This window comes from Prinia subflava, chromosome 8 (assembly GCF_021018805.1).
Source record: "Prinia subflava isolate CZ2003 ecotype Zambia chromosome 8, Cam_Psub_1.2, whole genome shotgun sequence".
NCBI lineage: Eukaryota > Metazoa > Chordata > Aves > Passeriformes > Cisticolidae > Prinia > Prinia subflava.
In genome coordinates this window covers 9,303,502-9,318,395 of record NC_086254.1, presented here as the reverse complement: position 1 = coordinate 9,318,395, position 14,894 = coordinate 9,303,502, and the positions used below count along the sequence as shown (strand labels likewise).

The following is a 14,894-nucleotide window of genomic DNA, read 5'->3' as shown; positions in this document are numbered from 1 at the left end:
CCCAAAGGCCAAAAATAATCCCAGGTTCTGTGTGGTGGAGGGGCTGGCCCTGCACGATGGCCCAGCAAGGTTTGGGGTGGTTGTGCAGGTGTGTGTTGGAGTTTTGGTGTTCTCCCACTGTTCTGTGGGGTTTTTGGGGATAATGAATGGTAAAGTTTGTGGATTATAGAAATTACAGACTGGAATTCTCCAAGTCAGGCTTTTAGACATGTTGCAGGGGAGAATTTTGGAGTGCAACACTGTAAAACCCCAATTCCTTCCAAGCTTTGGCCTGGCCTGTGTTCCATCAACACATCCCCAATGAAATGAAATAATCATTTCATTATTTTCTGGTGCTTTAGACCAATGCACCTGAAGCTTTCACCCAGCTGGGCTGAGAGGGAATCCCAGCCTGGGCCATTCCCAGCTCCTGCTGTGGGGCAGGACCACAAGTGCCACAAGATTTCCAAGGACAAGATGGAAATGAGAGGGGTTTAGTGGAGCAGGAGCAGCACTGCATTATTAAATGGAGCTGCTCAGTGGAATGACACACCAGGAAAATCCAGCCCACAGTGCCTCTGACCACTGCTAAATAGGTCAGAGTGTGAAATTCATCCAGTGCTGTTCTTCTTCAGGGAATCCAGGCTGATTCCCCGAGCTCTGAGCAGCTCTTGGGTCCCTGTGGCACCCACTGGGTGTTGTTTTTGTGCTGCTTTGGTGGTGTTGTTACTCTCTTTATTGGCATTATTGAGAGGCCTTAGCAGCCCCGAGGTCTCTATTCACAGTTTCATCAGCAGCACAGGACCTAAGCTGCTTTGAGCTTACGTGTGGGCAACCTTTTGACTTCATAAACTCCTAAATGTTGATTTGGATGAAATTTCATTTAGCCGCAAAGAGATTTTTTTTCCTTTCATTTTTTTTTCATTTTTAAGCACACTAACTGACGTTAGGTTTTTTTAAAAAAACAAATCTATCATTTAGCTAAATGGAGCTGTAGATAAGGTGGTGCCTTGTTGGCAGGAAGGGCAGTTTTCATTACTTTAATTGTGTGATTTGTCAGGATTTTCAGCATTTTATAAATGCTGTAGTGTTATATGACAGAGTTAAAAGGATTTAGAATAAAAGGAGTTTAAGAAAAAGACTTTGCAACAGGATTTCAATACTTTTTGTATTTGGAGGGATTTAGAGAGCTGTTTTTCATTTCAATTTTGTTAAACACTGCGTGTGCAGCAGGTGTGTGCAACGTCAGCGCCTCGCACATGCAAATAAACACAATTTTACAAATGAAAATTAATCCAGCAGAACCTGGGAGATTAAATCCCACCCCAGACCTGGGAGAGGCTCCTGCCTCCATTAGAGCGTGGCAAAACCCAACACATGTCACTCTGTGCAATCTCAGGGATGGGACAGCTATTAACCTGATTTAATGCCCTCTCAGGCCTCCCAGTAATGATCCTTTCCTACAGTATTAATATTTACATTCTGAAAGTATTGAAGTAGAAAATGGATTTTTTAAAATTGAGGGGCTCGGGTCATTATAGACAGAAATTAGAAGTTTAAGCACCTATTGCAGAAATTTTACAGATCTGTGCTGTGGGTATTAAATCTGGCATTGCTTTTGATTTTGGGCACTTGATTCCCTGGACTCCCCTCCACGTTTTTCCTCCATCCTTGGCATTAAACTAGACCATAAAGAAACACCTGAATTCGTGTCTCTAATGTATCCTAGTGAAAAAAAGAAGGAAAAAAGTCCAGTTAAATACTTCAGGTGAAATCCTGGCTGCAGTTAAATCAGTGTCAGAGCTGCTGGTGGTCAGCATTTCACCCTCAGTGCTGGGAACAGAACAAATGGAATTCATCTGTTACCTGGCTCGAAGGAAACAAATTGCTTGTCAGACTCTTAAGAAGACTTTTATGTTTCATTTATCAATTTACAGGTCAGTACATACAGTACAGGTTTGACTCACCAAAGAGCTCGAAATAATGGGAATAAAAAGAAAATACATCTGGCTGGTTTAGGTTCCTTGTAAAGCTATTGTTGGTGGTGGAGTTATTGATGTGACCCATTTGACTTTATAAATACCCAAAGGTGTAGGAGGGAAGATTTTTCCTTGCACAGATGAGAGGGCTCAGCAGTGTTTGTTACAAATTAAATGCATGTACCTGAGTTATTAATAATTAACAGTCTGCTGTGTCAAAATGTATATTGTTCAATGTTGTGCCTTTCTGAATAAATGATTTCTTTTTGTACAGCAGTATTTAAGATTTAAATTTTGAGCAGACTATATCACTAATATTCTTTAGAGATCAAAGGGTTTGGTGTATAATGGAGAAAAAAAAACCAAACCCATTATTCACCACACAAATGCAGACTTACAGATAGATAATTAAAAAGGGAAAGGTTGAAAGAAAATGGAGGAAAGTGGTGGTATTGGTTTTTACTTTAGGGGGGGTAGAAACACCCTGGAATTCAGTTAAACATTGTTCACAAGCACAAGTGAGATTTTTTTTTTTAAAAACCCAGCCCCTCAATTTTATTTTTATTTCTGTTTACGCAGCAGTAAAGCCAAGTTCCCCAAGCTCCTCAAAGCCCATTTTAAGAAGTGTGGTGTCTTTAGCAGTGCTGGGGTGAAGGTGTGACTGAGCCTAGGGGACACAGGGCTGCCTCCCAGTGCCAGGGCTGGCTCCCAGTGCCAGGGCTGATTCCCAGTGCCAGGGCTGATTCCCAGTGCCAGGGCTCATTCCCAGTGCCAGGGCTCATTCCCAGTGCCAGGGCTGGTGCCACTGGTGTGGCAGAGGGTCCCAGGGCAGGGACAACTGGCCCAGCATGGCACAAACCCACTCTGCTGCTCTGCTGTGCTGGGCTGTGCTGGGCTGGGCTGTGCTGGGCTGTGCTGTGCTGGGCTGTGCTGGGCTGTGCTGGGCTGTGCTGTGCTGGGCTGTGCTGGGCTGTGCTGGGCTGTGCTGTGCTGGGCTGTGCTGGGCTGTACTGGGCTGTGCTGGGCTCTGCTGGGCTGTGCTGGGCTGTGCTGTGCTGGGCTGTGCTGTGCTGGGCTGTGCTGGGCTCTGCTGGGCTGTGCTGGGCTGTGCTGTGCTGGGCTCTGCTGGGCTGTACTGGGCTGTGCTGGGCTCTGCTGGGCTGTGCTGGGCTGTGCTGTGCTGGGCTGTGCTGTGCTGGGCTGTGCTGGGCTCTGCTGGGCTGTGCTGGGCTGTGCTGGGCTGTGCTGGGCTCTGCTGGACTCTGCTGTGCTGGGCTGGGCTGGGCTCTGCTGGGCCGTGCTGGGCCGTGCTGGGCTGTGCTGGTGCCACCCTCCCAGCAGTGTTTGGGAGGTGGTGCAGGAGCTGTGTTTCCCTTGGAGGTTGTTGTGTTAGAGGTTTAAATCTCCTGCTGGTGGAGCAGAGGGATGTGGTTTGAATTTCATGCCCTGGGCACGGGGCAGGGGCTGCTCTGAGCTTGGCACTCCTGGGTTCCATTTTTGCAAACCAGGGGTGAGCCCCAGGCAGAGCTGCCGAGGGCCTGAGTGCAGACAATTCCTAAAAAACAAGGAGGAGTGAGCAGGAGCCTCTTGTTCCAGTCAGAATCCCAACCCCGAGTGGGATGAGCAGAAAATCCCTCCCAAAGCCTGGCCATGTTTTGCTGCTTGTGTTGTTTCTCTTTTTCATCTCTGTCAAAATCAGTCCCTCAGTGCTCCCAGCTCTGCCTGTAATTTGAATTTCTGTCCCTCTTACCTTGCACAAGCTGTGAGTTCTGTGTTATATTCAATATATTGGGCCCCAACCTGAACTTGGAAACTGTACAAACAGGACATAGTGATTTGCTTTTTCTGTTCTTTTGTTTTCTCTCTTATCAGGTGCTCAGAAATGTGATAATTTTGCTGAGAAGCGGCCTCTGCTTGGTGTGTGCAAAAGCATTGGATCTTCTGGGTAAGAATATTGTGTATAAAAGCAATTTATAAATTGTCTTGCCATCCAAAAAGCTCAGTGGATGACATTTTTAAAGCTTTGTTCCTTTTTTCTTCATGGGATAACACTGGAATGTGGTTTTAAACTGTTTTTTTTGGTGTGTCAACATGTATTTTTCCCATGACCTAAGCTTTTGGAAAGGAATAAAAAAGAGACTCTTGATATAAAACAAATAAAGAGGTATTTTAAGTTTATTTTATTCTCAGTGGAATCACAACTTTATGATTAACCTTTTCTGATATTAATCCAGGTCAGAATTATGATTGTGAAGTGCTTAAAGCAATCTCTGTGTCTTAAAAAGTAATTTTTCAAGCAGCAAATGAATTACAGACACCAAGCATTTCATTGTTGCAGCCACACAGTTTTTTAGCAAAACACATATTAAACCTCCTTCCTTGAGACAGAAAAATCAGTTTACAGTCTTGTTTTGTGCTCTCTACAGAATTGTTGTATCACTGCTCTTATAAAGGAGGCCCTTAAGATATTTCATGTTTACAATGCACAGGATTTATATCTCTACCTACAGGAAAATATTTGCTTTTCAGGAGTAATCCTCTACACAGCCATTTAATGGCTGAGCAGTTGAAGTAAATCTTCTTACAGTTGTAAGACTAATTCTGTGCCACACCTTTTTCAATTAAGAATTTAATCACTGTGTGTGTGAAGGAAGAACTGTCAAATCTCTGCTTTTCTCTGTTATTACTGTGTTAAATTGCAATATTAATGTTACCTGCCTTAAATGTTTGAATTAAAATCCACATAAGGCAGTGATTTTTTTTTCCTTTATGTATTTACAACTTGCAAAAACCAGTTTGTGGTGATTTTTCTCAAATACTGCTCTGTCTTTATCCAAGCAGTGTGTTTATATTTGTAAAGGATATGTTGGTTTAATAAAAATCTTCCTTCACACTCTTATTTTGGAAGCTGAGATACCTGAGACATGAACAAACCCTGAAGATAATTATTTCCATTGTGATATTGCATTCCTCAGTTAATGGAAAATTCAAAGATTATGGGCAGTTTTTCTTTCCTCAAACCCACAAACCCTCACGTGTTTTCAACACCATAATATTGTAATTTCCAAATAATTTTTTGTTGCTACCATTATTAATTAATTCCCAGATGAATTTCCTGATAATGGATTTTGTTTTCTATTCTTGTACGTGGCCATTTTATATTCATCAACAAGATGGAACTTTTGCCTCATATCTGATTTTCTGGTGCATGCATTTTTACATTTTAAAAGTCACATTTTTCCATGTAAAATGACTGAAATGTTTCACAGGGGGGCTGCACTGGGTGATCTCCTTCCAACCCAAAGCAGTCCATGTTTCACTGTATAATCTTTTCAAAACAATTCTTTTCACAGCCCCCCAAAAGTTGCAATCCTGACACAGAAATGGGAAACAGATTGTGTTTTTTGGCTGATATTTCTCTGCTGGTTTAGAGGTTGGTTCAGCCAGCTTCAGTCTTAGATTACAAGATTTGCAAATTAAAAGGAAAACCAAAAAAAAAAAGAAAGAATATCTGCCTAAATTTTGGGGTTGTGGAGGTTTGTAAAGACATGCCTGCTTGTTCCTGGTGATAAGAAAAACAAATCTTCATACACACACAAAATAATTGGTGGGTTTGGTGCATTTGCTAGGTGGTGAAACATGAAGATAACCCCGTGTTCCCCACATGGGTTATTGAAGCCATAGTTTGGAAGAGACTGGATGTATAAAAACACTTTCAAATACACCAGAGAGGTCCAAAATACATTACTTTCATTCTGTTCAAATGTAAATGTTAAATAAATACTTCAATTTTACTAATGGAGTAGTTTAATGGGAAACCAAGCAGGATAATTTCTATTATTTTAGCTCAATAAAAGCCAGTAGAGAATAAATGGAGAGATTGCAAATTTGCCCTTCAGTAGATAATATAGGTAACAAGAAAGCTGAAAATAATCCAAATTATTTTCCAGGGGGGAAATAAAAGCTTGTGAAGGAGCAGGGACAGGGAGAAGAGGGACAGGGAAGTCACAGCCCTTGTCCTGTCACTACATGCTCTAATAAATAGAATTTGTCCATCCTTCCCCAGGTACTGGATCTCTAAGCCATCCTTACAAAAAGCATTTGATATTTTGGTTCCCTTGTCCTGGGCCCAAACGACCAAATTCTTTTGCTAAAAGATTAGCTGATGATGTCAGAATCATACATAGGCAAGTATGATAATCAGCTAATGATGCAGGTCTAACTAATTAAGCAATCAGTAATAGATGATTAAAAAGTCAGAGTCTGAGGCCTTTGGGGAGAGTGCAGGAGCTCAGGCAGTGGCCCCTTCTAGCCTGTGTTGGCTTTCCAGCTTATATTTTTAGAAAAGTGAATTAATTTAATGATATCAAGTGGTGGAAAATTTTGGATGACCTGAAGAATTGGATGAAGGTCGTTTAAGGGCATGAGAAGCAAGAGGTAGTCTTTATTAATCATGGGAGGAGAGAGGAAATTAGGCTAAATTAAAGAAGGAGGAGTAGTTGGAGCAAACAAAATGTATAACTTTGGCTAGCCAGCATTTTTTTCCCCCTGCTGATCTGTTTACAAGGCAAATCAATTGGCAGCAGATTTGCAGGAAGCCTGTGCTTTATTCTCATGGCTACTGCAGATTAAATCCTGCTAACCCTAACCCAGCTTCAGCTCAGCAATGTGTTTATGGGAGTGCTCAGGTTTAGGAAGCAGCTTCACATGAGTAACAGCACAATTAAAGCATTCATATTCTCTCAATTAATATTTCAGGCTCATGTGGGGCTGGCAAAGTTCTAAAGTGCTAAAATCCAGTGTCCCCTCCAGGTGTCTGCAGCTTTTAATGCAGGTTGGGAGATGATTTGTCAGCCACAAACAGCAAAACTCCTGCAGGGCTCACCCAAGAGGGGAAATGAGCTCTGGGAGTGAAGTTCTTGTTCCCAGCCCTCACTGCTCTGGGGATCTTTCCCTGGAATATTTTCCCTGGGATGCTCTTGCACAGGCAGTGGTGATGGTGAGGACTCACCTGGCTCAGCTGTGCAAAGGGCGTGGTCTCTCCAGATGGAAAATGCAGTTTGTTTCCTAAAATCACCCAGAAGAATGGTCTGGGCCACATGGTTGTGATTTTCAGTGGTATTGGGCACTGTGAAATAGATTTCATGAAGTTTGTGAAATATTTGTGGGTTTTTATTGAAGACTGTGCAAAACTCAGATTTTGTGAAGACTCTCAAGCCTAGAGAGCAAATTTAATTTGATTTTTTTCTAAAAAGTACAGTAGGACCTCTGAAAGCTGGGCAAAAATTTCTCATTTCTATTACCTTCGAGGATTTGATTGCAAAGATTCTTGTGCTGCTGCATAACTGCAGAGTTGTGTGGTGTCAGCTGCCTTGCAAAGACTTCCTTCCCTTCCAGCAGATGAAAATCATTTTCCTCTCTGATTTCTTATAGGAAAATTCAGTTTAGCCTTAGCAGGTTGTGAGAGGCAGGAATAAAGAAGTTTAAATTGCTTTTAGTGCTGCTGGATGGGGTTGTTACATGCTAAAGACAGAGTCTCCATCTTAAAAAGAGCTCTTCAGATCCCAGGATTTTTTCTTGTAAGTTGATTCTGTGGTTATAAAAATGTCCTTTTTTTTGTAATGTTGATATTTGCTGGTAGTTCTGTGGATTTTCTCACAGATTCCAGGAGATGGAGCTTTAATTGAATAAGGTGGTGTTTCCATGTGTAAATACCAAAGGCAGGAAAGCTCTGGAGTTCCTCTGATACTCCAAATGTTTGTCTCAGTGAACCTAGAGTAAGAAATAACCTTTGAACCATAATAAACTGTTAATCTTGGATCAAAACTGGGAGAGAAAACGAGAATTGGGGTCAAACCTTGACCAGCTGGTGAGAACCATGGGCAGTTTTGACCTTCTAAAGCTTTGATTTATGAAGCTGTGAAAAGATGAACCTTTTCCAAGGCATCCTCGGGATGGAGTGGAGGTTTGGGAGAGCAGATTTTGGAACTGAGGCACAATTTTGTTTTACTGCTGCTCCAACCCCTGTGTGTGTTGTGATGAAGGGATGGAAAGGACGGAGGGAAGTGCAGCTAAAACCAGCTGGAGCACAAACCTGCCCCCAGTAACTTGTCAAAAGAAGCACCACAGGGAAAAGATGATGCACAGCACCATTACAGGCAGGGCTGCTGCTTCCAGCGCCACTTGAAATTCCACTTTAAATTATTAAATACTGTAAACGCTATAAAGTTAATTAGAAGAGGAACAAACTCTACAAAGATAAATGTGTTTTCAATATGTTTCTCAGGGAGGGTACAGTAGAAACCAGTGAATGAGAGGAAATTCATTTCTGGCAGCACTCTAGACATGGAGCTGTGGTTGAACTTTTTACCCTAATTACGTCCCCACTAATGCCTGCAGCGGTCTGGAATCAAAGTGGCCCTTCAGGCCCTGGAAAGTCTCTGATGTGGCGAGCGTTTGTTGTGTGCTGAGGGTTACTTCAGAAAAAAAACCGGGATATTGTGACAAGATTTTTCAAAATTTCTCAGTTACCACCCACCTCACTTGTTGCCTACAAAAATAGAGTAATTGTTTGCATCTGTGTGTTTTTGTCTGTCTCAGAAATAACTGCTATAAATCAACGTGACAGACCCGAAGAGCAGTTGAGGATTATATTTTCTTTTCTTATATGTTTTAGGGTTATTCCTGTGTTCTGTGCTGTAGGAAGGGTTTAAAGAACACTGGGAAGCAGAAATTTCAGAGTGATTGAAGTTGTTCTCTTTTCCTGAGGACACTTAAAGCCATCACATCCCAGAGGGTTCACAGGGGATGCTCTTTAATCTGTTTTTTCCTAAACAAGTGCTGTCACTTCTTGTAGTTGGAGCAGCTGATTGCAAACTGCTTCAACTTGCAGCCCTTGTTCCTGTGTTGTTACACAACTGCTGCCACTCGAGTAATTCCCTGCAACTTGACAGTATTTGAACTTTGCATCTGTTCCTAAATGCCATTTTCTCCCTCACCATGGGCACTCTTGAGTCTTTCCTCTGCTTTTCCTTTCCTTCAAAAATGTTTAATATACAGAGAAAATGTCATGGGAGTTTGCTGAGCTCAACTGTTCAGATATGGATGAGCTCCTTTTAAATCTCCAAAGTAGAGGAACAGACAATTGAAATACAATTAAAAATATCTGATATCATTATTATTTTTCTTAAGTTCTGGGGATTTTTTTAACGGAATGAATGTATCTGAGTAGCTTTAAATTTTAAATTTGCAAATTTCAATTCATAACTCAGTAAATATTACTCCAGTAATTCAAAATAGAGATTTAGAAGGCTCCTGCATTGTGAAAAAGCTGTAAGGCATGTACTTAAAAAAAGATCTTGCTTAATGCCTTCTTTCTTTTAATTCTAACTAGGTAATGTATTAGACTATCACCTGAGGAGACCCCTCACACATTTTTGGATGGTTGCTCACAGACTTATTTTTAAAATTAATGGTGATTCAGATTATTAATAGAACATTTTAATGATAATATTTTACAGTGAGGCATTAACAAAATAAAACAATGTTTTAATCACTTTTGCCTGCACAGTTTGAGCAAGTGCATCTCCCATTTCAGCATCAGCTGTGTTCGGTGACTCTCTGGGGAGAATGCTGTGTTCCTTTCCTTAGAACTGTAATTCCTCCTGGGAATATCAACCACCTTTAACTAGGAAATTCCTCCAAATTTAATGAAGAGTGCTCCCTTAGAGGAGGTGGCTACATTGTTATCTTCATTGGGAGAAAGGAGATAAAATAAGCTGAAGTTTATTTTTGATGTTAAGCAATTCATGGAGGGTTTCAACTTTAAGACCAATTTAAGGAAAAGCAGAATATTCCTTTTGCTGCTCATGGGGCTCCACAAGTAACTATTTTCAGATGTTATTTCATCATTTCAACCCAGCTTTTGGTGAGTTCAGCTACGGTGAGAACTCTGCACATCTGTAGAGCATGGTCTGTGATTCAAGTCATAAAACAGAGTAAGAAATACCTAAGAACATATAATTAATGGGCACTTGGGAAAGTTCTGGCCTACCTGATGTGACCAGAACCTCAGAGCAGCTTTGCTGTTCAGAGCACTTTTCAAGTGAGATCTAAGCCCATTCCTGCTCAGCTTCAGTCATACGCACTCTAAAACCCTCTAATTATTTCTTGGGATTGTTTTCAAGCTCCTCAAAAATGGTAATTTGAGCCATAAACTGGCATATAAACAATTAAGGCTTAGCAGAGCCCTGTGCAGCTGACAGACATCTTCTAATGATCCCCCTCACGCAACTGCAGGCAGAGGCTGCTTTAATACCCAGGTGATGAAGTCTTGCACAACCCCAGGGGTTTCTTACGCCGTTAATGACACCGAGGGCAAAAGAATTTTAGTCGAGACAGGTCGGTGCAAGGTTTTTGTGCTTAGTGGTGAAGCCCCAAAGTGGCTGTGAGGGCTCAGGGACGGCGGCGCGGGCGGGTCTGGAGCCGCTGGCTTAGCGTGGCCTTTGTTGGTGCTGAGGGGAGAGGGTGCCAAGGGGCCCGTGAGGCTCATGAATCATGAGGGGAGAGCACAGAAAGGGGAAAAAAACAAACCAAAAATCAACCTGGGATCTAAAGAAATGGGTTACAAGAACCGACAGGATGAGATGTTCCATGCTTCGGAATGGTTTTAGGAGGAGCGGGGAAAGTGGGCCTGTTGGTAAATGTTCAGTGCTGGGGAAATGACAGTGTTGAGAAAAAATGTTCAATATTTAGAGAATGACAGTATTCAGAAAATAATGTTCAATATTGAGAATATGACAACATTGAGAAAAAACCAATATAGATCATTCACACACGGAAAGGCTCTTAGTGCAATACAAATAATTTGTATTTCTTTCAGCGTTGAGTTCTGCTTCATTTGACAGTAGGGGGACAAAACAACTCTTAATTTCTTTTTTTTTTGTGGGAAACACATCAGATTGTGGCTTAACAGAACAACTAAAACATACAAAGTGAGGCTGCTAATGCACACATTAGAACATGCCTCAAATACATGCAATAATTGTATATATGCTTAAATGATCAGCTGCCATCTGTGCTAACTGTGCTGTCTTCTGATACACCATTAGTCAGAAAATACTGTCAGTACAAATGCTTCAGAATAAAGGAAAATCTCTGATATTGCTGTGGAGTTTTAGAAATACTGGCACTTTAAAAAATCTGTGTCCTGCTGAGGCTAAAAGTGGCTCAGCAAAATGCTCAGTTTGGGTTCTACATGTGCTTGGTGGAATTTGGCTGGGGCTGAGGTATTTCAGCATCAATTTGCCCTCAGAGTTGTGCTCCCAGAAATGTGATCTTTTCCTCTTCAGCTGTGACATGTGGCTGTCTCTTGATGTGCAAAAATTGCCACATTTTTGATTTTGGTCCATCCTGGATGATCTTGGAGACCTATGTGGCTCTTACTGCAATACAAATAATGTGCATTTATTTCAGTGGTGAATTCTGCTTCATTTGACAATAGGAAGGGCAAGGCAACTCTTTAATTTTGTATTTTTGTTGTGGGAAACACATCAGATTGTGGCTTAATCTGCTGATCACAGAAATATTAGTCATTGACGGGGTATGATAAATGCAGTTGTATTCTGTCAGAACTTAATATTTGCTTGTGTTCACGAAGATTTGCAGAAATGTCTCCAGTTTTGTGCATGTTCATAGAACGATCAAAGACACCAAGTGCAGGTTCATAAATTGTGTGTAAAAGGCCAGTTAAGCTACACACAAGCAAAGTCTAGTCCAGAATACACCAGAAAAAAAATGATCCTGCTCTTCAAGTGGAGCTCCAGCTGCACTTTCCCCTCAGTGACAGCCACGGTGAGGTAGATGAACAAATCCGGGAGACGCCGCTAATCTCCCTGTATTAACGAGCTGGAAATGTGATGGGACAGCTCTGCCTTGGAACATGTGGCACTCCTCAGTGGAGTGGAAATTGTGTCACACTCGGGTCCCCCTGCAAAGGCCACAGCTGAGGAGGCAGCTTGTGCCGTGTTTTACACTCCAGCAACGGGAGTGCCACATGCCGGGGACACCGAGGTGGCTCTGGGTTCTCTCATCAGCTCCCTGCATCCTGAAATGGAAAAACAAACCCAATAAAACCCTCTCAAACCTAGAAAGAATCTTCTGATGATGGGAGTGGGGGATGGCAGAGAGCACAAGAGTCAAGATGTGTTATGTGCTGCTGGCTGTGGGAAGAGCTGCCAAAAAAGGAATTTGGAGGTTGCTATTCTGATACTTTCAAAGATTTTTAAGTGTTTTGATATTTTTAAGGATTCCCCTTTTATTTTTCTTTCATGGTATCTGTCGCAATAATCAATATTTGCACAAACCCAGTGTTAAATTTTCTCCCTCTGGTTGATGTCTGACACCTCAGCTACAGGTGGGAAGTGAAGGAGTTCTTGGTTCCATGGAACAGCAGTGGGCTCGTGGTTGTTGAAAGTACTCAAAATGGGAAAAGTCACTGTGGAGAGCTCTGTGGAGCCTCAGGTTCTCTCACAGACCATGGCCAGACTTATTCAGGAGACAGAAACCAGTTCTTCATCTATTCCCTCAATCAATCCTTCAGCCAGTCCTTCCTGGGTCATTCCAGGTGCAGTTAGACCCTGCCCTGTGAAGAAATGCCTTAGTGATGAATTAACAGAAATAAAATTACTCCTTATGGTCAAAAAAAGGCAGATTCCTGAGCTTGAAACCTGTTACAAAATGATCTCTGCAGAGTCGGTGGCTTCTTGTGTCACAGGCAAATAATAAAAATATTTTCAGTGAAGATGGTGAAGTACAAGGACAAAGTGAGGGGTTTTTCTGAGGCTGAGAGACTTGATCACAACATTTGAGGAAGATGCAACAATGAAGTTTGTATCTCCTGGTGTTTAACACAACTCTTTTAGTGCTGTATCAAATAACTCCCTCCCCTGTATTTAAAGGATTAGATTTAGTAACATGTGTCAAAGGTTGGTACAGGTTTTTCTTATTTAGAAATAAGTGTTTCCATGCTTTTTGCAATTTGTGGTGCACTTAAAATGTCTCTGCTGCTTTGTGATTCAGTGCTGCACACATATTTTGGGGGAGGTGTCACTTTCTGAGAAATTCTGTGCTGCTTTTCCTGATTTTGAATGACTCTGTTAAGTACCATTAGAATTAGAAAATTACTTACAGAATGGAGTTTTCAAACTTTTATTGTGAAAAGATGGGATGCAGAGAGCCTTTAGATGATGAAAGTCCTAGTGAGAGCTCTTTCTGCAGTGGTGTTTAGAAAGAAAGAATTGAATTTATTATTTTTTAAAAGTTTTCATTCTGGTGTGCATTCCTCAGAAAGAAGGGGAGAATCACCCTGCTGAAGAGGGTTTAGAGGAGTTTATTGCTAGGCCTGGAAAACAAACCTTAAAACTTAAGGCTTAAAAGTTTTTTCACTTTCTTGCTGCCTGGATTGCTCTGGGTGATCACTGACAAAAGCTAACTAAAGGCAATGAGCCTTTTTGTGTCCTTGACAGAGACACAGAAGCCAAAAAGCAGAATATGTACCAATTCTATCAGGCACTAAGAAGTCATTTCATAAAAATAAAAGGATCAAAATGTTGGAACCGCTCACCATAAAAATAGAGGACTCATTGTTGGTTGACGTCTTTAAAGACTTTTAAGACAAGATTAGGTTGCTTGGTAAAAAATCATTTCTTTGAGCTTCTGGGACATTTTGTGCATGGCCTGGAAAGAGAAGATGATCCTTCCAGAATTGAAATCTGTTAATCTGAGCAAACCTTCTTCAGGGCCCTTGAGGAGAACAGAATTGCCTTTGTGGTCTCACCATGTTCATAATATTGCTACCAAGATCATAATCAAATCTCAGGCTGCAGCTTTCCAGTGTCAAGGTTCAGGCAGGAATTTTTCCAATATTCACTTCATGAACTCTGTGCTCTGGTTTTCTTTTGCTTCTCTTCTCCTTCTGTGAAGCACCAGAGAGGCAGAGCAGGAGAATTGTGACCACCCCTGCTGGGGTCACTGTCAGCATCCTCCTCATTCCCACATGGGAATAGCCTTTTTCCCCAGCAACTTATTGCTGGATTTGATGCTTTATAGAGTAGTAATTAATAAAAAACCTTTGTGGAGTAGTTTGCTGTGCACATCCTTTGGGTAAACCTTGAACTTCCTTGGAATTGCTGTCACTTTTCTCTCACCTGTTGTCTCTATAAGTCTTGAAATCATATTCCATTTCAGGCTCTTAGCAACTTAATATTTACAGCGAATTCTGTTTTTTTCTTAATCCTACAGGTTGTTAAAGCTGACCTAGTAAGAGATTTTGTTGAACTATTAGTTACTTTGAATAGGATTTCAGTATAAGTTTTAATATTTTTGTCTCCTCTTAAAGGCACCAAAAATAATTAATAAAAACAAGTCTGTGCATTAGGCTGGGCTTTAAAAAAACATTGTGAGAGTGGTATAAAATGCAGTGATATTGGCCAAAGATGATTTTATTAAAGGCCACAATTGACTGGAAAATCCCCACATAAAGAACATTTCATACAGGGCAGCTTTCCCAGCAAAAGTTTTATTTCATTTTTACACCTCCAAGCTCTTTTTTTTCCTTTCTAGACTCATGAGACCAACCTGTCACTGATGTCCACCTCTCTTTGAGTGGGATGTTCATCGTGTGGCAGAGTGGAGGAAAATCAACCCCTGACAACAAAGCAAAGTCCTCAAGGCACAGAAAAAACTGGCCTCGTGTTGATTCCATCACTCTTCTCCTTTTAATTTTTTTTCCATTAAAAAAGCACGAGTGTTTTGAGTGGTGTGTTTGTCTCTGTGCAAACATTTTGCACAGAGCTTTTCTGCCATGGTGAGACCCAGCAGATCTGGGAGGAGGTGACACTGTCGTGGGGCACGAGCACAGATGTCACCAAGTGCCAG

General features: G+C 41.5%; 1 protein-coding gene across 7 annotated transcripts in view; it reads left to right on the top strand.

The window, feature by feature from the left end:
- The window catches only part of BCAS3 (BCAS3 microtubule associated cell migration factor), a 300,416-nt gene that overhangs the window by 17,466 nt on the left and 268,056 nt on the right, over positions 1-14,894 (top strand). For all 7 annotated transcript variants that reach the window (XM_063402849.1, XM_063402852.1, XM_063402848.1 and 4 more), the window contains exon 7: positions 3,831-3,903. In XM_063402849.1, coding sequence (XP_063258919.1) covers positions 3,831-3,903 — 73 coding nt within the window. The remainder of the gene's footprint in view (positions 1-3,830; positions 3,904-14,894) is intronic.